The following is a 27491-nucleotide window of genomic DNA, read 5'->3' as shown; positions in this document are numbered from 1 at the left end:
TCTCTAATTCTTTTCACATCACTCTTTTCTCCATTTTTGAGCTTTTTCAATAGCATCCAGAATGTTTTTCCACCTTCCTGATATTTATTTTCTATGTTGTTGCTAAAGTCTTCCCATGACTTTTGTTTGGCTAGTTTTACACAGTGTTTAGCATTCTTGCATTTGTCTCTGTATTCTCTGAGAGCACAAGCTGACTTATTTGACAGGAACTTTTGATATGCTTTCTTCTTTTCCTTCACTGCCTCTTTAACTTCCTGTGTCCACCATGAAGTTCTGATTTTTCTATCCTTGCAGATAACCTCACCACATGCCTTTCTGGCTGAATCAGTGAATGTTTTCTTCAGTATTTGCCAATGAATCTCCAAGGTTTGGTTCCTGTTCTCAAACTCTTTTATTTTTTCTTGAATAATGTTTGTGTATTTTAGTCTACAGTTCACATCTGAGAGCTGCTCAATTTTTATTCAATTTAAAACTTTCTTACATGTTATTCTTTTCAATATGAAATTCAATTTTATCCTGCTCAAGACTAAATAGTGATCACTGCTAATTTCAAATCCTCTGTACACTCAAGTGTCTTGCACCAGGGAGAAAACATCACTATCAACAATAACATAGTCAATGAGACTTTCTTTATTCCTTACCTCTTCTCTCCATGTGAATTTTTGCACATATTATGTTAGAGCATTGTGTTAGTAATAACCAGTCCATGTCCTGAGCAGAAATCCAACAGGTATTTGCCATTATTGTTAGCTTTGCTCTTTTCTCCAAATTTTCCCAATATATTTTTGTGTGTCTGACAATCATTTCCTACTCTGCTATTTAGATCCCCAACAAGGACCAACTTTTCATTTTTTATAGTGTCATGTTGCTTTCTCTAAAGCCTCAAAAAATTCCTCCACTTCTACCTTAGTAGAACCTTCTGTGGGACCATAGGCATAAATAAGTCTCACTGTCCAGTTCCCTATTCTGATATTTGCCCACATCACTATACTTGAAATTGCCTGCCATTCAAGAAGATAAGCCTCATATTTAGTGTTGAATACTACAGCTACTCCTTCTTTTCCCTGATTGTTATTGTCTGAATATAGCACTCTGTATTTATTGTTTAGAAAGATCTCACCAGTTTTTGTCTTTTTTGTTTCAGTCACCCTTATTATATCGATTTGGTACTTATCTAATTCTCTACTAGTTCCATTTCTTTGCCATTCAGACTTCTGTTCATAGTACCGCTCTTGAACTCTGGTGATGTTGAGTTGGGGGTGTGTTTCAGGATTTGTTCCAGTAGCTGACTTTTCCTTTTTCACCCTAGTTACCTATTGAAAACAATGGGGGGGGGAGCTTGTTTAACTGGGCTACGCCCCGGTCAGCATGAAATTCTGTCATGTTGTACCATCATTTTATTTGTGGTTTGAGCCAATAAGAATACAGTTTGGTCAGCTAAATCTTAAATTGCCAGCCCATCCTCATGCATTCAGTATCCAGGTAGATACCTAACAGGGTGCACCACAAGAATGTTAGGATTGGACACTAGATCAGAATCCCTGGTCAGTTTTCCACATTCCTTTAAAGGCTATGTGGAGGTCTCCTCTCAGTTATATAGCTTTTACCTTTATGCACCCTTGCTGTATCAGTGAATGAGTTTAAGGAGGAGCGTGATAGGTATTGTGTGAATGATGGTTACATCTTCAAAAATTATGGAAATCACAGTAATAATCTCCATACTCCAACTACCATGTTAGGGTAAAACTTCAGTTTAATATAAACCAAAATAATCACTTGACTTTTCGACCTTCACATTAAGGTCATCATCTGGAGTATACACTTACAAAGAAACAAGCTGCACTACAATCTACATGGTATGCTGAAGTTATTGATTTAGTCAACTGTTAAAACTACTGGCCTGACTTCTAGTGAAAAAAAAAACAAACTTACATATCAAATCTAGAGTCCTTTTATTATGTTATTATCCATTATCTGTTAGGTTACAAAATTAAATTAAGCTAGAGAGCAACATATTCACACAAAAAAAAAATTTATCCTTATAACTATGCATATAAATTAGAACAAACCAGTATGGATGGTGACCAATAAAAGCTGAAAAATTACTTAGAGTGAATGTTTGCTGGAAAACCTGAACTAAGTGAGCCGAATATGTGGCATCCAAATTCTTGGGATTTTTAAGCCAAAATTATTAAGATTAAGTTGGTTAATCAGAATTTCACAATCTTTAAATTTCCATTCATACCAGGTTTTTGTATGATGTAAGGAACAAGTACTTTTCCAATCAGTTTGGTGGAGGGTGTTAAGAGCATGATCTGAGAGCCTGTTTCACCAAAATTATTAAATTTAATATGTCATTTGGGTTCTTTTTTATTAAGCTACAAGTGCAAAAAAATAAACTAAACTCCAGGATGAGCTAATGGGGGAGAGGATCCTTAGAGGAGTTGAATATGTTTTTTAGTTTTATAGGTGGTTTAAAAGTCATTAAGATTATAATGGTGTAGAATTCTATTGATTTTTTGCTGATAACCCTTTAATGTATGGAATAGCTATGGCGTTACTGTAATGTAATCTATATTATTTTTTGATGAAGTTTTACTCCAACAGGATAGTTGTTTCCATAATTTTTGAAGATGTATTTTGATCACTGTGTAAGCATGAAGGAAAGGATGAATAATGGTTAGTGTTTGAATAATTGTTTATTCAGACACTAATAATTAATAATCTTCTTCCTTTCCAGGCTTATGGGCTAAGTGGCCTGTTCTTCCAGACTCAGTTCCATCTTTTTAAGGGTCTGCATCGGTTGCTAATTTAGAATTTGTTTAGGTATTCTGCTTCTATTCATTCTCAGTATGTGTTCTTTCCATTTTTCTCTATAGCAAATAACTTTCATTTAGGGAGTTTGTAATTCCAAGTTTATTTCTGATTTCGCTGCTTTTCATTTTGTCCATTGTTATTCTTTCAGTTCTGTGCAGAAATTTCATTTTGGATGATTCAATTCTTCTTTCATCTGCTTTTTTTATTTTCCATATCCCACTGCCATAAAGTAATGTAGGTTTAGCTACTCTATTGTAGATTGTTATTTGTGTGTGTTTTTGTACATAATTGAGTTTAAAAATTTTATTTATAATGTCTGTTACTTTTAAAAAGTTTGATAGCCTTTGGTTCTTTATCAGCTTGATTTTCATATGACATTGTGCATCCTAAATATTTGAATGTATTTACTTGCTCTATTATTTTGTTGTTTATTACTGTTTTGCTTCTTATTTACTTCGATTAGCACCTTTGAAGGCCATGACTTTTGTTTTGTCTGTTGATATTTCCATACCATATGTTTTTATCAGATTATTTAGACTGCATAATGATTTTTGTAGTTCATCTTCATTGCTTTCAAAAGAAAAGAAAATGATACAAGGGCTAGGGCATAGACGATGTGCAGCAACATTGCCCTACAGCTGTGAGAAGTGGACAAGGACTACTGCATCAAGGGCAGATGCAGTTAAAGAAGCAAGCCCAGCAGGTGGAGAGAATTTTGTGAGTGGGAACATCGAATGTTGGAAGCATGACTGGAAAGGGAAGAGGAAGAAATGGTGTTGAAATTCTGGTGTGTGGCAGAATGAAGGGCAAAGTACTGGAAGTGGGTAGGAAGAACAACAGGATCATGTGAATAAAAGTTAGTCTTGGAGAAGAGCAAATGGTCATCTTATGTGTATATTCCCCGCAAGTTGGCTGTACAGCAGAGGAGAAAGATGAGTTCTGGAATGTGCTAGGTGAAGAAATGAGGGAACTGGAAGAAAACAAGATCATAATTGTCAGAGGAGACTTGAGCGGATACATAGGAAGACGGACTTGGGACTGTGAAAGGGTGCATGGTGGCCATAGAGTGGGAATGATGAACCAGGAAGGAGAGAGGATTGTGGACTTCACAGTAGCACTTGATTTGGCAATTGTGAACTCGTATTTTTCTAAGAGTGAAGAACATTTGATAACATTTAGAAGTGGTAACAACAGTTCGCAGATTGACTACATTTTGACTAGGAAGTGACAAATTGTTGTGTACCTACCTACAATTATTAAACTTTATCCTTTCAAGTGAAGCTCTACTTCTCTTTATTCAAAACTTAACTATGTACGAGATATTACAAAATTCAAATATTTAAGCTTTTTCTCCCCTTAGTGTCCCTAATATTTATATTATTACTATTACTATTATTACGGGCAACTTCTAGGGAGTCATTAGACTCATCGAGGGAGGCTCCAAATCATATTCATCACAACTATTCGACATTCATACAGTATCTATCATACCTCGCCTTAAACTCATTCACTGTCACAGCATCCACCACAGACTCAGGGAGCGCATTCCACTCATTCACTACTCTAAAAGTAAAGAACCCAGCTCTAACACCTTTACTAACCACACTTTTGCCCAGTTTCCATGGATGTCCCCTAGTCCTCCCACAACCAGCCCTGTTCTCAAAAATATCTTCTGAATTAATTTTATAGAAACCCTTCAGTAATTTGAATGTCTCAATCATATCTCTCCTCCTCCGCCTATCAACCAATTTTTACAACCCACAAATCCTCAACCTGTTCTCATACGGTTCATTCCACAGACCTGCTATCATCTTGGTCACTCGCCTCTGGATCCTCTCCACCTCCTCCCCATCAAGAAGAAACCTAGATGACCAAATATGAGCTCAGTAGTCGAGATGGGGTCTTATCAAGGCTCGATACAGAGGAACAATAACCTGCTTGTCTCTGCTTGTCAATGTATTCTTCAGCAACCAAGTGATTTGATGAGCTGATTTGGCCACTTTTGCAATGTGTCCCCTAAATTTCAATTCCTTATCTACCAACACTCCTAAATCTCGTGCCTCATCAATTTCCTGAAGCACGGTTCCACCAATGCAGTAAACTGCCGCCAATCTTTTCACCCCCAAAATGCATAACCATAACCTTACATTTTGCCACATTAAATTGACATCCATTCTCCTTAGCCCAGACCTCCAATCTATCCAAATCATCCTGCAAAATTTTGACGTCATCTGCATTCATTATTGCCCTACCCAACTTCGCATCATCCGCAAACAAATGAACTGTTCCTCTCAGATCCTTTCCTATATCATTTATGAACAAATTAAACAGCAGTGGTCCAAGAACAGATCCTTGTGGCACACCACTAGTCACAGGCCATCTTGTGGACTCTACTCCTGAGTAAACCACTCTCTGATATCTCTCCATCAACCACCCTCCTATCCATCTCACCAACCCTATGTCCATTCCCATATGTTGCAATTTACTGATTAGAATTCCATGTGTTATCCTGTCAAAGGCCTTAGCAAGGTCCAGTAGAATCACTGTAAACCCATTACCCTTATCCAGTTCAGTCATCACTGTGTTATAATACGTGAGCAAGTTACTGAGGCATGACCTACCCTTCACAAAACCATGCTGTCCTCGATACAGTATCCCATTTTCTTCTATCCAATCTTGTATTTTCCTCTTGACTATTTTCTCTAAGACCTTGATAATGATTCCTGTTATGCTGATTGGCCGGTAATTTTCAACAGCCGCCTTGAACCACCTTTGTGCAGTGGAACTATTTTCCCCTCTTTCCACCCCCTTGGGACTGACTCAGTCCTGAGGCTCAAATTAAACAAAATGGTCAAGGGCACTGACAATTCTTTGGCCGCTTCACGTATGACACGAGCTGGTATACCATCCAATCCCACAGATGTATTGACATTGAGGTTCTGTAATAGACTAGTTATCTCTACTTCATTCATCACAATTCCAGTATAAGCTGTTGGTTCTTCCATTCCTGCAAAGTCACCACCTGGATGATATACTCTTGCAAAGTGCTCGCTCAGTAATTCCACAATATCGACTGATTCGGTTACCTCCCTACCCTCAGCATTTTTTAAGATCATTCTACCATGAGCATTTTTCCTTTTACTTGCAACATATTGAAAAAACTGTTTGGGATTCTCTTTAGCCTGCGTGGCCAATTTCCTTTCGTAATCTGCTTTTGCTTTTCTTACCACCCTTGTTACCATCCTGGCCTGAGCTTTATACTGTTCCTGCGCCTGATGGTCGCCCTTCTCCTTAAATTCCCTCCACAATTGTTTCTTTTTTTGCAGCTCAAGCTTAATAGTGTTATTCATCCATTTAACCCCTACTTGATTTATTATTCGGACTCTTGGTATACAGTCAACCATTGCCTCCTGCAAACAGTTCTTAACCACCTCCCATGCACTATCAACATCCAGCCCTTGCAGTTTTACATGCCATGGCATTGAGCCAAGCACACGCCTAAGCTTGTCATACTTACCAGCCCGGTAATTCCACATGTACCCTGTCTTAATTGTAAATTCGACTCCTTTAGCCACCTCCCAAGTCATGACCTTATGGTCACTCTCACCAATTGGTGGCAACATGGTCATGTTCATTACAGCCACATTCTCAGTTGCAATTACTAGGTCCAGCACTCTCTGCCCCCTGGTATTTTCCAATACATGTTGCCGTAGATAGTTATCCCTTAATAACCGCATAAAATCCAATTCCTTCCTCCCATGTGCTCTCTCCTCTTTCCAGTCAATGTTACCATAATTGAAATCACCCATAATAATTACCCTCCTTCCACTCATTTCTTCTATTTGCTTATGCATACTATCACCACCATCCACTCCATCACCCGGTCTATAGCAGCACCTGATTGTATATTTTGTTCTGCTAGATTCTATCTCACACCAAACAGCCTCAAATGTGCTTTTTTCCCCATCCTGCAGTTCAACTTCTATACTCCTTGGCTGAAGCTCATCAGCTATCATCAATAACACTCCTCCCCCCTTTTTATTCACCCTGTCACTCCTGAACACGCTATACCCATCGCATTCAATCCCACTAGCTTTATCATCTTCTGTCAGCCATGTTTCACTAATACCGACAACCTGTGGCCTGGAAGTGCCAACCATGGCCAAAAACTCTTCCTTCTTGTTTCTAATACTCCTGGCATTAGTATACATGAATCACAGAAGCCCATTTGTCCCATCCCTACTTTGATGCCTTATACTAACTATCCCATTCTGATTTGTTGTCCGTCGTACTCGCTCGGGCATAATATACTCATTCATACACTTAACTGCCCCCCTAAAGTCTGCATATCTACTTCCCCCCCTCTTAATAAATCTAGTTTCCCTGAGTCTGTACATCCACTTCCACATCATTCATCAACACTCTTTCAAGTCTCCATACACCAACTCCATTCAAATGTAACCCATCCATCTTATATAAGTCCTTTCGCCCATCGAACTCATTCCACACATCCACCAATTCCACACCACTCTCCATGCATAACCATTGCATAAAGTCATTGGCAATTATGGCCCTCCTTCTAAACACTTCGCTGTCATACCGCGGTAAGATACTCGCCATCCTAACTCTCTCACTCTTCTCTTTTGCTACCTCAAACAACTCCCTCACATCCTCTATCATTTCCATTTTGTCCTCTTTCAAATCATTCGTTCCTGCCACTATTATCATCTCTTTCACCCTCTGTTTTTGCAGTCGAATAGATTTGCTGACGTCCTTTATGTTCACACCCGGCTGGTACGACTTCGTTAAACTCTCAATTATTACGCCTCTTAATAGCGAATCCCCATACAGCACTCGCTCCTTCAATTTATTGACGTTTACGAACATTCTATTATTTGCCGTCACAGACTTCCGCCGGTTATTTGTCAGTATGTTCAACACACATTTTTCCATACGCTCCAGTTGTCTTTTAGCTCTGTGTATCGCACCATTCAAACGGGCAATTTCGCTACTCGCATTTATCTCACCATTTTCATTATCGATCAAATCATCCATTCTTTCTGTGTTTCTACCTTCATTTACACTTTCAGCGACGCTCTCACACCTATCTGGCACTACCACGCAATTCTCTAGCACACCGCCATTTTCTACATTCTGACTATCGTTAACGATATCATGCTCGACACATGAAACACGCTTGAAGTCCTCATTCTCTTTACACTTTCTACATATATTAACTCCACTATCACTTTCTAACCAGACTCCCACCGCTCTTTGCAAGGCATACATCTCACAGACAGCACATTGCATAAATTCGTTTACATCAAAACTCTTAAACAAACATAGTGACCTGGCCGCCATTTTTTTCTTTATCGGTGCCATGTGTACGCTATCTTTTCTTAAAAATAATAATTAAAATAACAGAAAACAAGCAAAAATTGCACAGACACACCAAGTAACAAAAAGCAAACAATACTACTTAAAATTCTAGTAAAAATATCTAATGTTAACACAAAATACTACTAATCTTTTCAGGAGCTCTCGACAAGCCGACGATCTCAGGACATTTAGTTTAAGATATATAATTCGAAAACAAGGAGCAATTACAAAAATATGTCTGAGTGTGAAACTATTATGCAGTCGTGACCCTTTATCTCGTAACTTAACACGTTAATTTCCCGCATGATTAGGTTCGTATGTTTTTTCAAGTGGTGCATTAGGCATCAATTTCAGACAACTGTATTATCAATGAAAAAAGTTTATTTAAAATCTTAAACATGGTACAATTTAATTTCTATTATATAAAACACAATTCAATACTAAGAAATAAAATTATAAAATTACACAAGCAAAATACAAGTACTAGAGCAAAATCCTATGTGGGAATTTGTGATCATGCCGTCATAACAGATTTTATACATATAAATATACACACATAATCCTGGAACAAATTTACACTTAACCTTGTACTAGTCAGAATGCTCTATATTGCTATAATACCATGGACATTTATATTTATATTCAGTTTACCTTATCTAACTTACAAAACGATATAGGTTAAACTATCCTTTCGCTATGCCCATACATACATTTGACCTTTAAGACACTCTCATATGAAATACCATGCGCATACGTAAATCTCTAGCACATGAATGCTTATCACAAACTAGTTTACTCTCATTCTACTCTGACTTGTACTAAAGTCCTAGTTTATCTTCAACTGTCCAGTAATTAACAATGATTGCAACTATATGCGATTTCAATTGATACAAGATTTTACAGTACTTTTCTAGGACGAACCTTGGTTTTCACGATCTATGCCTTTCGTGCTTGAATTAAGGACACACATAGGATCTTCTATTTTATCACTGTGGAACTCATCACGTGGACACGGACTTCTGTATGAATTTTCTTTCCCTTGTTACGAGTACTGGATGATGAAATACATAGACAATTTCTTCCTTCTTGTAACTATACGGAGTTAGGGTTAGGGACCACGAGATGGCGGCACATTTGAGCCGTCTCTCTTCACTGCGTACCGCTAAATTAGTGATAGCTTTGGGCCATCTATCTCTGATTGGTACCAGTGGAGATTGAACTGCCCACTCAGTCTCCAAAAATTAACTAGGGCTAAATGGCCTCGCCTTCTCCCCGTATACGGGAATAAAAAGGCGTTAGATGATTTTTTTTTTTTTTTTTTTTTAGCTCTCTCTTCTGCCTTTACCCCATTGTGTGTATATATATATAGATGTAATTTTCAGTTTTGTCTGTTCCTCTGTGCTTTTTTTTTTTAGATTCTGTAATTACTATTATTTTTATATTCTTTCTTCTAATGCTTGGTCCAGTTCTATGATTTTGTGGTGGATACTTCTCAAATTCCAGGTAGCTATATTCCAATAGATATATTTCTGCTTTTTTTTTTTGTTTTCAATAGTTTTCTTCTCGAATCCTTATTCCAAGCTGGTTCTTTACCAAAAAAAAGTCTGTCCATTTACTATCTTCATGATTCTTTTTAGTGGGTTAAAATTTCAACTGAGAAGGTTACTGGACATCTGCAGTCTAGTGGGGCTGCCATCTTGAGGCCTTCAAGCTTGTCTTAAAGTGGTAGGAGGAAATTTTAAAGAGAAGACATAGAGAAAGAAATAGAATGACCCATATCCCTTGATTACTCTAATATCATTAGATTAATGATATTAGAGTAATCAAGAGTTGACCATGAAATGCCATATAGGAAAAGTTAAATAGCAAGCGGGAGGGGCATACTTCAAAGGAGAGAATAGACTCAGCTAGGGGAGCATGGGAAAGCCACTTCTCTTGCTATCAAGATGATAGCCCCCCCCGTGACCCTGTTTGTCCACGAGTCCTTGTTGAATAACAATATATTCAGACCATCCCACCATATCCGGTGGGCTCCCCTATCCGCCACCCAGGAGATGCGCTCTCTAGAGGTTGCAGAGTCTTCCGAGAGAATAATTAATAATAATTATTGCTTAACCATATATATCTGATTAATTGTGGATTTGCCTTTCCTGAAACTTCCTTGGATCCCAGTTGTCTTCTAAATAAGTAGGTTTCATCTGTTCTTCAAAATTGAAGTAAATACTTTGTATGTTATGCATTACAGAAAAACACATGATTTCCACAAACTGTCTTATCATTATTTTTATATATCAGGCAGATCACTCTTTCTCCATTCTTGTGGCATTTGTTCTTTCTTCCATATTGTATATTTTGCCTTCTATTTTATTTCCTCCTCTTTTCAGCAACTCTGCAGCAATTTTGTATATTCCTCGATTTGTTGTTCCTGAATGAAAGCCTATAATGTTAACCTTTTCTTTTGATGGTAGCTCTACTGAACCGTCTTCTGCCATAGTAATTGGTATATAATTTTGAGTTGCATGGGTAACGTTCTTATTCAGTACTTAATAATTCGTGGAAATATTCTCTCCTTCTGTTATTTATTTTTTTTTAACGTGTTTCCATGTCCATCTCTACATATATCTAATCCAGTCTTATATCCTCCTTTAATTTGTTTAGGTATGTTATGTGTATGCCTAAGATCACTCTTGTTCTTCATTTCATTAAGGACTAGTCTTTTTTTCCTTTGAGAGATTTTATCTGCCTCTCATCTCATCTCAGATCTTTATATTTTTTTTCATTAATCCTAATTTATTATTCAGTTGCCCAGATCAGTTCTAGTATAAAGAAACTACAAACAGCTTAACCATATCGAAGACAATTTTAAGCTTAGGCTGATTATACCTCGCCTTGAAACTATTGAAAAATTAAAAATAGAGTTTTACCAGTTAAACAGCACAACAATCAGTGCATGCTAGGACTTTCAACAGTTACCACTGGTATTTATAACTTTGATCTTATTTGAATGTTTGTGTGGTGTCATGCTTGTGTTTGCATTTAGTTTCATAGTCTTTGTTTTTTATACCGTTGAAAATGAAGAGCATTATTATTGTCAAATCTGTAGGGATTACTTATTAAAGTACATGGTAGGTTCCAAAAGTTTCTGTCTTGGCATACAAAATTCTTGCCAATTTTAAAATGCTGTGCATGACAAATAGCATCATCTATGGGGGAGCTTAGTGTACCAGTTTCAACTCTACCTGCACCATTCAGTTGGAGGCACTTGTTTGACTAACACATGGCATGCTAAGTGGCTGTAATGTTAAAAATTGAGTACTGCACTGATAGTTTTTTCACCAAAGAAGGACTTTCTCCAAGTGCTATTAAACAGTGATTGGATTTGTTTATGGGGAGGCTTCTCCTTCGTATTCAACCATGAAGGAATGACTAAACAGTTTCACCTAGGAAAAGAATACCACCAGAATGTTATGCTTTGCTCCTGCACAAACTGTGCTACACCATAAAGGAGAAGAGATGAGAAATGTTGAGTCATGGTGTTCTCCTGTTTCAAGACCATTCTTCAATCCATGTGGCTATTGTTGCAAAGGCTGCAGTGAAGTATCTGACTTCCACAAGATTGAACACCCACCCTACAGCCCAGATTTAGCACTCAGTGACTACTACCTCTTCTTACAACTGAAAAAAGACCTTCAAGGAAGCAAATTTGCCAATGACAATGAGGTGAAAGATGAAGTTTTAGGCAATTTTGCAGACAAACGTACACACTATTTTTTTTTTCTTTTTTCAAAGGCATAGAAATGTTAATTCAAATATGGGAAAAGTGTGTTGAATTAAAGGGAGATTATGTCGAAAACACAATTATTTTCTTCCTAATCATCTCTGAAAGTTACAGGCCAGAAACTTATGAAACTACCCTTGTATAATAAGTGTGAATTATCGTAGGTGTTTGTTATAGACTGTTTTGTGTCATGGAAGCCACTTCACTACTAATAATTATTTTCTTGTCATAACCTCAGAGCAGGTAGTTCCTGTGTTTGAGATTTTTTTTTTAAGTATGAACAAAATAAAATATGTGAACATTAATTGCAAAAAATAAATGCTAAACATTCATAAATCTGGCATTTCAAACCACCCACATAGCTATACAATACAGTATTACTGTGTGTACATTTGTTTGTTCAGTCAGATAGAAGCGTTTCACTGACTTTACAAAGAGTGATATGTTATGTGTTGCTCTTCATTTTCACTGTCTTATTTCAGATTTATCCCTCTTATTAATACAGTACTCTACAATATGTCAGAATAAAGTTAATACCAGAGAGAGAGTAATGTTAATAAAATTAAACAGTGAAGAGGAATAACATTGGAAACAAAATATTAGATCGTAATAGAGCCGGAATGAGTTTAAAGATCATTATGCAAAATATTACTTAAGCACTTCAAATATGTTTACAATTTTAAAGGATAAAGAAACATAATTGAAGAAAGTTAAAATGTGCTTCATTTTAAAGACTATGTTTTCATTTCTTTGGATAAATCATTGTTTAAGAATTAACTATTGACCTTTATTTAGCACTGTGGTCATATGTTAAGAATGAACATTCTGTCTATGTGAAATAAATTCCCATATTACAAGTTCGCTTACAAAGTACATGCTAGAATGAATTAGCTCATAAAGTTGGGAACCACTTGTATTCCTTTGGTTTTATCCTCTATTAGCATAGTTACATAGACATTATGGAATACATAGAGGAAAGAATATCATGTATAAAATTTAGATATTAAAAAAAGAAATGTAATTATGTTAGCAAAACTGTATTCTATTTGAGCACTAAACTCTCTTATTTTTCCAGACATTCACTACATGTATTTCATTAAGTGCAATTGCAACAAATGGCATTGTTCCAGGTAAGAATTGGCAATTTTAGTGTCTTTATTTTTAGTATTTTAAGGAACTGACTTGTGCCATGTATTTAATATACAAATATGTATAATTAGAACAGTCTTGTTTGTAATTAAAATGAGTTTCTATAAGTGAGGAATTGATATAATTTAACTTGTTGACTGCCATTGGCCTGATGTGCAAACTTGCCGTTTGTGCCAATAGATCCCATATTTTGATGTTATTACACAGTATCAGCATTCATTTTGATAAAATTATGGAGACTACTACCTTGTTAAGAATAAAGAATAATTACTTTTGATCTTCATAATAAGATCACCTGTAGTATACACTCCGGATGATGTAGTATAAAATGTGTGTGTTTGTGCACAGAGATAAGTTAAATGACACTATGTTGATCCACCATTATTTAAATGGCCTGGCCTTTAGTGGGCAGAAAAAAACTACATCAAAGCTACATCCTATTCTTACATGTCCAGAGAACAAATTCAAATTACCTTTAATACAGCAAAAGTGGTGGTCTAATCAATAATTTAACATAAGTGTTATGTTATGACTAAGATCCTGGAGTACTATAGTTGTTATTTTTATTGCACCCGCCACGGAGTTGGTAGACTCACTGTGGGAGGTTCATTCAGCTAACAGTATATTTATCATACTGAATCTTAAAATCCTTAACATTCCTTGCATTAACAACACATTCTGGTAATACATTCGATTCACTGACAATTCTCCATTTAAAAAAATCTACTCCTCGCACTCCTCTTCACCACACTCTTACATAATGTCCAGTGATGACTTCCGGTTTTTTCCATTTCATCTACTCTTTTTATAATCTCATCTGAATTAATCTGATAAAATCCTCTCACTAACTTAAATGTCTCTATCATATCACATCTTTTCCTCCTATCCACCAAACTCTACAGTCCACAATTTTTTCAACTTCTCTCCATAGTTATCAGTCCAAAGTTCTGATATTGTCTTAGTCACTCGCCTCTGGATCCTCTCCAATGTTTTCACATTACATTGAAAACCAGGTGACCAGATTCGAGCACAATAGTTCAAATGTGGTCTGACTAGTACTTTCTACAGTGGCACAACCACTTCCTTATCCCTACATATTTGAGTGCGTCTTATCATAGCAACACTACAATGTGCAGCCTTTGCAACACTAGCAATATGCCCTCTGTCAACCATCACTTTCAAATTTCTACTCTCATCTACTTTCTGCAGCATGGCATTGTCATTCTGGTACATTTGTTTGTTTAACAAATTATATTTTATATCACCAAACAGATTATTTGTTTCTTTTTTTTTATGCACTTATTTTTGATATTAAAACTACAACCCCACTCTTTTGTCCAAGTCAAAAGTCTATTCAAATCTTCCTGAAGGGAATTAACATCAGCAGTGCTACTTTTAATTCTTCCCAACTTTCCATCATCAGCAAACAGCTGAAGATCTCCAACCAGTCCACATGATATGTCTTTTACAAATAAGTTAAACTGCAGAGGCCCAAGAACAGAACCCTGAGGCACTGCTCCATCATACACAACCTGCTGGTATTGTTCAAAGAGCCAATTTCCAACCCATCTAATCAGTATACTATCTATTCCTATCCTCTGCAGCTTTCACACTAACTTATCATGAGGTAATCTATCAAATGCTTTTCCAGTGTACAAGAATATCACTGTATATGATTCTCCTTCATCTAACATACCATTACTTATCATAAAATGCAAGTGAATTGCTAAAGCAGAGCCTTCCATTTACAAATCCATGCTGACCATCATAAAGAATAACTATGTTTATCAACCCAATCCTGTATTCTATTCTTAACCAATCTCTTCAACACCTTGACCACAATCGCAGTTACTGGTCTATAGAAACTTCTGTCCTAGAACCATGCTTTTGGAGTGGTATTATTTTGCCTTCTTTTCACTCCTTATGAATCTTATCCACTGCAAGACGTTCATTGAATAATCAGGTCAAGGGCATAGCCAACTGTGGTGCACATTACTTAAGAATATGTGGTGATACCTCATCCATTCCCACAGCCTTATTAACATCTAACACAACCAACACCTGATACACCTCGGATTCTTTCACTTCCAATTCTCCTAATACTTGCTCCCTTCTATATGTATATTGCACTGCATCTTTTACACCAATATGATATACGCTGATAATGCTCGTTCAATAATTCCACTATATCCTTTGCAACAGTTATTCTGCTGCCATGACTCCACCAGTGCTAACTTGCCATAATTATTCTTGCTCTTGTTTGTCATATAGTGGAAAGATTTCCATGAGTTGAACTTGGCCTGACCAGTCAATCTCTTCTCATACTGCACTTTTTCTTTCTTTACCATGCGCTTTTCTTTTAACCTTTCTAGCTTGCACTTTATACTCTTCATAGATCCGATCACCACCAACTGTCTTGTACCTCCTCCATGGCATTTTCTGTTCCAGCACAGCTTGCTTGATTTCACTGTTCATCCATTTCACTCCTATCTATTTACTTGCTTAACCCTTGGTATGCAGTTATACTTGCTTTTGTCAGATACTGCCTTGTGAGTTTCCATACATTGTCAACATCTTTTCACTCAGTCATCCCCAACACACTGATACTGACTATAGAGCTACCTATAATCACCTGCTTTATACTTCCACATATATCCATTTTTGTCAGTAACCTTTTCATCACTTCCCAAATGAGTACCTCATGATCACTCTCGCCAACTGGTGGCAGTGTCAACACATCATTAATAACTACATCTTGTGACGTTATCACCAGATCCAAAGCATTAAAGCCTCTAGTTGCTTCAGTCACATGCTGCTTAAGATATTTCTCTCATCAATTCAACAAACTCACTCTCCTTGTTCCCATAGACTATCTCTTTTCATTCTTCCTCCATACTATATTCCTGTAATTAAAGTCTCTGATCAGGATTATCTTCTTTTTACATGCCCAACTAATTTGCCTAAACATTTCACAATCAGTATTCTTTGCATTATCTGGTTTATAACAGCATCCTATCAGATATACTAGCCTGTTTATTTCAACTTCACACCCACACAGGCATGCACAGATTCAAAATCTGTGCATTCACTGTCAACGTCCACACTTAGTGGACACAATTCCCCTGCAATCATTAACAGCCCCCCCTCCTCTTTTCACATTTCTATCCTTCTGGAAAATTATATATCCTTATATTTCTATACATCATATCCTTCTCAGACAACCAAGTTTCACTTATTCCAGTTATCCTTGGGCATACTGACTCAATCAATGCAACAAACTAAGCTCTCTTGTTTAGAATACTCCTTACAATTGTGTACAAACATAACAATCCATGTATCTTGGAGGCCATTCTATTAGCACAAATATTCTCTATTCTAGCTGCTATACCACACCTCTCTCTCTCTCTCCAGTCTGACCGCTCCCATTTCCCTGATCCTGACTCTGATTTCCATTCCTACCTGTTTTATCCTCACCTTTATGCATTCCATCACCTAGTCCTGCTGCAACCACATCTTTAACCTCATATCCATCTTCCTCCTGTATTGTAGAATCTGTTTAATTGTACTATTCTGCTTCACAAGTAGACTGATCATTTACTACATTAACTTCTTCACTCTAGCACAGCTCAAATCTACCGCTACGTTCACTCACGACACTATAATCCTAATTTTAATTTATAATGAACTCTTAGAACAAAAGATTATGTGAAAGAATGTGTCATCCATATTCTTGATTTTTTAGAGCACTATTACCATTGAGATTAGAGTGGTTGATTAAAATTTCACAGCCATCCTTAAATTTGTGCTCATACCAAGTTTGGTGTGATGTAATGAACAAGTGCCTTTCCAGTCAGTTCTGCTAGAGTATACAGGGCATGATCAGAAAGGTCAGATTTACTATAGGTATTAAAATGTAAGTGCCATTTATGTTCATTTTTTCTGGATGAAAATTTTGCATCCAGTTTCACCTATATAATTCCGGTCACAGGTGCATTGAATACAGTATACTTCAGGGTGGCCCAGGAAAGGAAAGGGATCCTTTTGAATTAAATAAGTTATTTAATTTTGCCAGAGGTTTAAAGATGCCATTTAATATTTGTGTAGTATTTTTATTTGTATTCTGTTCTGATATTCCTTAATGTATGGAATGGTTACAGTTTTATTGTAATATGGTTTATTTTTATTATTAGGTTGCAGTCTTGTGAAGAATTTTGTTGATGGTATTTTGCCATAGCATTTTTTAGGAATGTAATTAAACATGAATGAAAAAGCTGATAATTTTTCATTCATGCTTAAGTGCTTGCTCATTGCAGCAAATCTTTAAAATAATGTGTTAATGACACCTAGGTTTTGTGCTGGGTGATGGTAAGAGTTTGTGTATATGTAGGCTTACAGTAAATAATGAAGGAAAGACTGTTGGAAGGAACATGCATGACATGCATAAATTTCCAGAAATGGAAGTGTGTTCTGAATTTCAATTGTAAATTGTTTGGATTTCGAATTTTTTTGTCCCATAATGCAGAACATTTTGCACATCCATAAGGAATTTTTCTTGCATTATGGGATACTAAGGCAATTTATATGAAGTTATCAGCCTCTAGTCATTAAGATACTACACAACAATAACAGTTTTACAGCAAGGCTATATATAGCCTTGTGTAAAAGCTGTATTTTAAAAAAAGTAGCAATTTACAAATAAAACTACCTTTAATCTTCCCCTTCCCCATAAAATTAAAATACTTGTTTAGTACTCTTAGGATTCCCCACAAATCGTGAAGTATACTAAAGTAAACGTACTTACAACCTTCTGCTTATTGGTAAAACTGAACATAAACTGGAAGTCAGATAAAGCCAAATCTGTGTAATCCATAGGAATATGGATTACACAGTCATTCTCTGTAGACATTCTATGGAATCATAGAATTAATTGGAAAGGCTCGCAACTTTTGCATCTAACTAGAACATAGTTTGAAATAAAATTTAAAGTGTCTGAGCATTATACAACTAAATCTAAACAGGAATTGAGAGGCTTAAAATCTGAAGATTTGATCAATGCATGCACACATGTACCCATCTTATGTTTAATATTTAAATATATATTTAAACTTAGTTTAAATTTTAAATAAACAGTACAGTAACAAGGATATGAAGTGCCTGTGGCAAGTGTCTAACTTGCACCCCCCCCCCAACCCAAAAATGACAATTTTGAAAAATTTAAATACAACAAGTTAAATTTTACTGAATGCAATATGTTAAATACTTACTATTAACCCCATCAAAATGAGTTGCAGTGTGTTGCGGAATTTGTGGGTCTAAAGAGGAGTATCGCAGAAATTTAAAAATATAATATAAACTAGCGCACTTTTATATCCATTTATTTATTTTTATTTTTTACGTTTTGTACCCCAAACCTAGTTACTCCCATGGTGGATGTCTTTCGCCATGCCCTCATTACTGCACTGGTATGTATGTATGTATGCATATATATACTTCTGAAGATAATCTTGATATGTCTAATTTTAATTAACTACCCAATCGGTCATATGGATTAAAAATATATGCATCATATCCATATAATTTTTTTCTATAATATTCAAAGGTTGTATTGACTTCAATGGACACTTTGCATCCATGTAATTATGAACATATATACAAACATGCAGGATGGTACAGTGGTTAAATGTAATTATTTATTTTACTGAAAATGGTAGTTGTTTCTATAAATCTAATGCGGGTAGTCTGTCCCCAATATATGCTGATTCAGAGTTGCAGATACTGTTGGGAAAGCCTCCTATGAAACAACTTTACTCCAATCAAGAATTACAAACAATGTAAGTGAAGCTTTCATTGAAAATCATCCGTATGTGAATGAACCCAAGACAGGTTTACTTTCATTTTTCATACTAGTGCTTCATGGTATTTATTTATTTATTTTGTATCCAAACAGAAGTGGCACAGTAAATAATGATTGGTGCAACATTATTTACAACTAATTAGGATATATTATAAATAAGAACAGCTTAAATTTAATAGGTAAATTATAAAGGGAATAATAAGTAAAATATAAGGGGAATGGAAAACTGTATACAAGTTATATACAATAAATATAGTCAAATGTTCCTCCAGTATCTTGTGCAATCAGCTGTTCTTTCTGTGCAAGATGTAAGGTCCTCTTTGATGCAAGGTAACTGAAGAAGGGGGGGGGGGGCAAGAAAGAAGGTGTTCTTCCATGGAGTGGGTTGTCTCACATTCACAGACATCATGAGGAAGCCGCATTTGATGTTTTTTTGTTTACAACATCCTATTCATAGTCTGTTGAGGCTTTTCCAAGTATTCCAGTCCAAGTAGGCACAAGGTGGAAGATGTTTGGTTATTGGAATACTAGTATTACTCTCAGGGTACAATGTATACCATTGAAGCCTTGTCTCTGGAAGGTTTTAGGGTGGTTCAACAGTTGCTAGAAAGCTATGTCGAGATCTTAGTCTTTGGGGCACTGGAGTCTGGCCAAATAGTGGATGGCACTCATCATTTATTTGTCTGCTTCTTTCATCAACTGAAAATGTATATCTTCTGGTTAAAGGGGAAGCAATACCGGCCATAGTATACAGTTCTCTTAATGGTGTTGGTTTCAGGCATCCTGTTATTAAGCAGCAACTCTCATTCAATGCTGGGTCCATTTTTTCAGCATTGCATTGCAGGATCTAGCCAGGGCTGAGGCAGAAGATCTCAGCATATTAGGATCTGCACTCCATTTAGAGGAAGTAAGCATTTTTTTGTATATTGCTTCTTGCATTAACTTTTGCCTTTGTTTTTTCTATGTGTTTTATATGAAAGAGTGCGATTCAGAGTCACGCCGAGGTAGATTGGATTCCAGAAACGTTCTATGGGATCCCTCTCAAGAAAAACGTAGGTTCTTGTTGACTTCCTTATTGTTAAGGTGAAAAGGCCAGTCTGGGTTTTCAACAGATTTGGTTTTATATTATTATTATTATTATTATTATTACCCCCAAGACCTCATGGAGTCAAAGACTCATCTGGGAGGTCCCTTTATACACACAGCTCATCATACCGTGTCTTAAACACACTCAAACACCACACTTTCAGGCAAGGCATTCCAATCATTTACAACTCTGCACAAAAAAAACCTGCCTCTCACTCCCCTACTCACACCCTCTTTATACAGTTTCCAGGGATGACCTCTGGTTCTCCCCTGATCTCCCACTATTTTCTGTAGAACTACTCCAACATTGATCCTATAACAACCCCTTACCAACTTGTAGATCTCTATCATATCTCCCTTCTTCCTCCTGTCCACCAGACTCTGCAAATTACATCTTCTCAATCTTTCCTCATACTCAACATTCCAGAGGTAAGAAACTACCTTAGTCTGTCGCCTTTGGCCGCTTTCCAACATCTCTTCATCCTTCTGAAAATCAAATCTGGGCACAATAGTTCATGTGTGGCCTAATCAAAGCCTTATACAATGGAACAAGAATCTCCCTACTTCTACATATCAGTGTCCTCCGCATCATTCCCAGAAGCCTTTGTGTTGTCTTCACAATTTTGGCTATGTGTCCCCTAAATTTTAGATCCTTATCCACTATCACCCCCAGATCTCTTATTTCCTCCACCTACAACAATATATTCTCACCGAGCATTAATTCTGCATCCCATCTTTGTTTTCCAAATTTAAAACCTTGCATTTTGCAATATTGAACTCGCATCCCCATTTCCGTGCCCAATCACTCAATTTATTCAAGTCTTCTTGTAAGGCCACTACATCTTCACTACTCTTCATGGCTCGTCCCAACTTTGCATCATCTGCAAACAACTGAATATCTCCATCCAAATCTTTGCCAATATCATTAATATAAAAGTTAAACAGTAATGGCCTTAAAACAGACCCCTGAGGCACTCCACTAGTGACTTTCCCTTTCCTTGATATTGCTCCCCATACACAAATTGTTGATACCTATCAGATAGCTTGTCTCCAATCCAATGCACTAATCTAATATCCAACCCCATCTGTTCTAGTTTGACTGTTAACTTATCATGAGATACTCTATCAAAAGCCTTTGCAAAATCCAAGTATATTAGTGTTTATCCTTCTCCTCTGTCCAAATAAGCAGTCACTTTATTATAATAAGTAAGTAGATTACTAAAACATGATCTCCCTTTAGCAAAACCATGCTGTCCATCAAAGATAATACCATTGTAGTCAACCCAACTCTGGATCGTAGTTCTCACAAGCTTCTCCAACAACTTAACCACAACACCCCGACACATTGATAGGTCTATAGTTTGATGCTCGAGTTCGATCACCTCCTTTATGAAGGCACAGTCTTGCCCTCCTTTCACTCCTTAGGAACTTGACCAAGTGCAAGACTCATATTAAAAAAATAAGTCAAGGCAGGTGTCAACTCCCTGGCACGTTCCTTCAGTATACGTGGTGATATATTATCAAGTCCCACAGCCTTATTAACATCTAGTTTACTCAACTCCCCCATACACCTCTTGCTCACTTACAGTCAGTCTCTCTTCCCCATCATCAACTGCTCTCAGTCTCTCTATGAAGTCACATTCACAAGATTGAAAGACCTTTATGAACTGCTCATTAAGTATCTCCACCACACTTTCCTCAACAGCTGTCTTTATACCATTTTCTCCAATCAATATCATCCTTCCATAATTATTCTTTCTTTTGCTGGCTACATATCGAAAGAACTCCTTATGATTCGTTTTGGCTTCATTAGCTAACTGATGTTCATACCTCTCTTTAGCTACCCTCACCAACCAAGTCACCCTCCTTGCCTGGTCTTTGTAGACCTCACGGAATTGGTTATTTCCACTTCTTTTATGCTTCCTCCACAATGCCCTTTTTCTCTGTATCGCATGCTTAATCTCTTTATTCATCCATCTCACACCTACCTTATTTAACTTATTTATCATTCTCACCCTTGGAATACATTTAGACATTGCATCTACTAGACAGATTTTGAAATTGATTTATTATTGCTATAATATGTGATTAGACTAACTATTTAACGCAAGTGATAGAGTAGTTTCAATGGACTTGAAATTATTTGATTGAGTGGCTATGGCAAGGTCATCAGCATAGATAAAATTTCTAGTTCCTGGAAGTATGGGAAGATCGCTTCCCTGGGGAGAGGCCATTTTTTGGGGTGCTAACAATTCTTCCTATATTCCCAGGTCCACAACAAAGCATCTATTTTCTAAGCGTGATTGAATCAGGAGGACAAGGCAGTTATTCCATATATTTTATTTCTGAATCCAACATAGTTTATGGTATTGTATTCTGCAGTTAGTTCTACTAAGACTGCTCCTGTGGCTAGTTTTTGCTCATAACCATTTTCTATATATTGAGTGAGATTGAGAATTTGTGATGTACAGGATTTGCCTGGTCTAAAACCAGCCTGCTCAGCAATAAGTGGGGTTCAATTAGAGGTTGAAGCCTATTCAAAATTAATTGTTCTTAGAGTTTAAAGAAGTTGCTGAGTAGAGATATAGGTCTGTAACTTTTTGCTTCAGTTAGCTTCCCTGGTTTCAGAAAGGCCACCATTCTAGCATGCATCCAGATGGTTGGTATCCTTCCATCTGGATGCATGCTAGAGTTCTGATGGTAGGGTTCTGAGGCAAGTTGTATAAGTTTAGTAACCACTCTTTAGCCCAAATTGGATCCAAAATGCTTAATTTGTTCATTACAGATATCATCAAGGCCTGTGGATTTTCTAGTTTTTAATAGGTTTATTGCAACGTTGAGTTCAGTAATCATGAAATCTGAGTTATTCAAATTTTGTTCCTCACTCTTGGGGTTCTTAATATCTTATTTTTAGAGTGCCTTTTAGGGAATTTTCCATTCAGCAGCAACTGGTGAGCATTTTGATTAGCTGTTATCCATGGATGATCTTTTGACTTAGTGAAATTCTTCCTAATTCCATTGATAAAGTTCCATGCCTTCCTACTGCTGTGAGTCATGTCAAGGGCTTCTATTTCTTTTTTCCATGAGGAACGGCTTTCCTCTGCTATCTCAGAACATAACTTTCTTCTGCATGGATAGTCTCCTCTGAGAAGGGGCTTGTTGTTGTAAAGTTGTAAGTAGCATACTGGGCATTAGAGAGGCCTGGAATCGTGTTGGAGGCTTAATGGATTATTAACATGGTTTATACGATGGATTGTATTAAACCATTAAACATGTTTAATACAGCACTCAGAAAGGATTAAAACAGAATTTAATATTTTCTAAATTTTGTTTCAGTCACTGAGACATCTTCAGGGATTACAAAAAAACTAATGTAACATATACACAAATACCACACAATACTAAGCCAACCATGTGGGTGACTCTAAAGTCCTATCTAGGTGGAACACCCTGAGGGTGCTCCACACGGTAAAGATCACAGGACCTATAGCACAGCAGTACCATGTGTGAGTAAGTGATTAAGAAGAAAGAAGTAATTTGTTATATCCTGCCAACCCTTCATTCAGAAGGGTTGGCAGGACCTCCAAAATCTTGAAAGAAACTGCATTCAGGAGATACAGTAACATTGGAAAAATTACTTGTGCAACATCTGTTGGAGGAATAACAATTACAGTCCCCCCCCACACACACAAAACCTGAAACTTCTATAGAAGTGTTGTATCAGAGTGTGTCCTTGATTTCCGATAAGGAGATCTGTTCTGAACTCAAGAACCATGGAGTAACATCCTTAAGAAGAATCATACATAGAAAGGGCACATGGTTCCCATCAGGAACATCATCTTTACTTTCAGCAAACCAAAACCATCAACATCTGTCAAAGCAGGTTATATCAGCTGGCTAGTAAGTCTTTATATCCTGAACCCTCAGCACCGGCCTGAGCAAATTTTTGAGTGTGGGCAAGATTTTTTTTTCCGCTCTTCGGTCGAAATTGTATATATAAAAATTATATATATATAGTGAATAAATAAAAACCCCACACACAAAACCTGAAACTTCTATAGAAGTGTTGTATCAGAGTGTGTCCTTGATTTCCGATAAGGAGATCTGTTCTGAACTCAAGAACCATGGAGTAACATCCTTAAGAAGAATCATACATAGAAAGGGCACATGGTTCCCATCAGGAACATCATCTTTACTTTCAGCAAACCAAAACCATCAACATCTGTCAAAGCAGGTTATATCAGCTGGCTAGTAAGTCTTTATATCCTGAACCCTCAGCACCGGCCTGAGCAAATTTTTGAGTGTGGGCAAGATTTTTTTTTCCGCTCTTCGGTCGAAATTGTATATATAAAAATTATATATATATAGTGAATAAATAAAAAAAATATTTTTGTGTTTATTATATAATGAGTACATAATTTTAACACAAATTTTAAAATTACATAAATCACATTAAGACAAAACAGATATGAAAAAATCTAAATTAAGCATTAACAATTTTAATTATTTAAAAAAAGAAACCTTTCTAGCCTTAATTTCAGCAAAAGATTTTACTACTTCTAGATCTAATGTCTCAACTATGTCACTTTCAATAGATATATAATATATAATTATTATTATTATAGAAACCTCCATGGAGTCAAAGACTCATCTTGGGAGGGTCACTATTATACACATAGTTTATCATACTGCACCTTAAATATATTTACTGTCTCTGTGCTCACCACACATTCTGGTGAGACAATGCATTGGACAATGCATTCCAATCACTCGCCACTCTCCATGCAAAAAATCTGCTCCTCACTCCCTTGCTCACACCTTCCTTATACAGCTTCTAGGGATGACATCTTGTTCTCTTCCTATCTTCACCCATTCTGTTCAAAACCTCCCCGACATTAATCTGGTAATAACCTCTTAACTGCTTATATGTCTCGATCATATCCCCTCTCCTCCTTCTATCCACCAATTTCTGCAAATTGCATTTTATCAATGTCTTCATATTCAACATTCCAGAGACCAGAAATCATCTTAGTCAATCGTCTTTGATCTTTTTCCAACACATCTTCATCTTTTTGAAAACCAGGTGACGAAATCTGTGCACAGTAATCAATATGTGGCCTGATCAAAGCCTTGTATAAAGGAACCATAACATCCTTACTTCAAGTCAGTGCCCTATGCATCATTCCCATTATCCGCTGCATTGTCCTCACAATTTTAGTAACATGTTCCCGAAATTTTAGTTCCTTATCTACAATCACTTCCAAGATATTTCCACCGATTGTGTACTCTACATCCCATTTCTGTTTCCCAAATTTCAAAACTCAACAGTATTAAGAATAGGTGTCATATTCATTAATGGGATTAACATTGCATCTTGGAACAAACTCTCAAAAGATTTTTTGCCACTGCCTGTGATTCCTCCAACAGATGGAGAAACAGAAATCTCATTTAATGGATAATCAGTTCCTGACAGTTCTGACCTTCCATCACTTGTGAGCGATTTTATTGGCCTGTTGGTATCTTCTGGTGTGTCTAATTCATTTATTTTTGATGACACATTGGTCTTCATGCCATTACTGTTAGAACCACAAGGACATCTATTGTGAGGTCTTCCTCTTTTCTTCTTAATTAACGGTGGCAATTCTGTGCTATGTTTTTTTGGTTGCACCTCAGCAAGTAGCATGGCCTGGTTACTTGAGTCATGTTCACTCTTCTCCTGAATATCAATATTGGAAGAGATCTCAACTTTCAGACTTTTAGCAGCACTAAGTAGCATAGCAAGTTGGTCCTGCAAAATGATCACTTCACCCTTGTACATAAAATCTATTATCATTTTTAAATCCGTGTATTTTATATCTTTGAGAATAACAACTGGATGTTTACACGAGTTTTCAATAAATATGCCATAAAAGAAAGAACTGCAGGCATACTGCACTATTTTGTGTGCTTTAAATCTCTTACCTTCACATACTAAAGTCACATCTACAAAAGTTTCAGTAAAAAGTAATTCATTAAAAGCAGTTAATACATTGACCTGGTGATTATTCCTTCTTAAACAGATCTGTTAAAGAGTGATACTGAGATTGAAGAATTTTATGATCAATTAAAAGAACTAATGAAAAACACAAAAAAGCATGATATTAACATAGTCATGGGTGATTTCAATGCTAAAGTTGGGAAAGGTAGAAGTGGAGATGTAGTAGGCGAACACGAACCAAGAAATGAGAGAGGTGACCGATTCTGCCAGGAAGACGAGCTTATAATCACAAACACATGGTTTAAGCTACCACCTCGACGATTGTATACTTGGCGATCACCACAGGATAATAATGGGAATATAGTCAGAAACCAAATTGATTACTTACTAATTAATCAACGATTTCGAAGTTCTATAAAGAGTACAAAAACCTATCCTAGTGCAGATATTGCTTCTGATCATAACCTACTGGTGGCAGAGTTACAACTTAGACTGAAAGCTATGCTTATGAAACATCAACAAAAAAGGTTTGATTTGGGAAAATTAAAAAACACAGAGATAAGAAGCAAATTGAGTCAAGATCTGAATCAAGAGCTAGCACTTATCAAGAATGATGACATCATGAGGGTTGATGAATCGTGGGACAAATTGAAATCTGTCTTCATAGAGAAATGTACCAATACCTTATGTCCTAATAGAGCAGTAAAATAGAAAGATTGGATGACTGATGAAATTCTTTCTCTCATGGATCAACGCAGATCATATAAAAATCATAATCCAACAAAATATACAGAGGTTCAGAAAATTATTAAACACAAGATCAAAAAAGCAAAAGAAATCTGGATGAATGAAAAATGAAAAACATGACAATTTTAATCTACACAAAAAGATGAAAGAGACCTCAGGTATATATAAGAAAAAACAATTCTGTATCCTTCGAAACCAAAAGGGAGAAATTATATCCAAAAAGGATGACAAAATACAAGAATGGGTGAAATATATAGAAGAACTCTTTACTGATAACAGACAGAACCCAGAAAATACTTACGAACATATGGAAGATCCATGCATTCTAAAATCAGAGGTAGAATGTGCATTAAACTCAGCTAAAAATGGTAAAGCCCTAGGACCAGATAGAATACCAGCAGAATAGTAAAGTTATTAGAAGGTGACAACATTAACATATTAGTAACGCTATTTAATAAGATCTATGATACAGGCATAATCCCTCAAAGCTGGTTACAGTCTACCTTCATGCTACCTAAAAAAGTAAATGCGAAAACTTGTAATGACTATAGAATGATCAGCCACGTTCTCAAAATGTTTCTGAAAATAATTCAAAAAAGAATATACAGAAAATGTGAAGACACCATCAGTGATACCCAATTCGGCTTTAGAAATGGCTTGGAGAAGCCCTTTTCTGTTCTCAGATCTTATTTCAAAAATGTATT

At 36.4% G+C, this 27491-nt stretch overlaps 1 protein-coding gene across 1 annotated transcript in view; it reads left to right on the top strand.

The window, feature by feature from the left end:
• LOC150103500 (solute carrier family 12 member 4-like) overlaps nt 1–27491 on the top strand; it is a 336194-nt gene that overhangs the window by 64778 nt on the left and 243925 nt on the right. Inside the window, exon 5 of the mRNA XM_090397527.1 lies at nt 13050–13104. Coding sequence (XP_090253653.1) covers nt 13050–13104 — 55 coding nt within the window. The remainder of the gene's footprint in view (nt 1–13049; nt 13105–27491) is intronic.

This window comes from Typopeltis vanoorti, chromosome 9 (genome assembly GCF_054136105.1).
Source record: "Typopeltis vanoorti isolate ZY-2024b chromosome 9, IOZ_Tvanoo_1.0, whole genome shotgun sequence".
NCBI classification, from domain to species: Eukaryota; Metazoa; Arthropoda; class Arachnida; order Uropygi; family Thelyphonidae; genus Typopeltis; species Typopeltis vanoorti.
The sequence above is the reverse complement of the archived record's forward strand: the minus strand, read 5'-3'. Positions and strand labels throughout refer to the sequence as shown.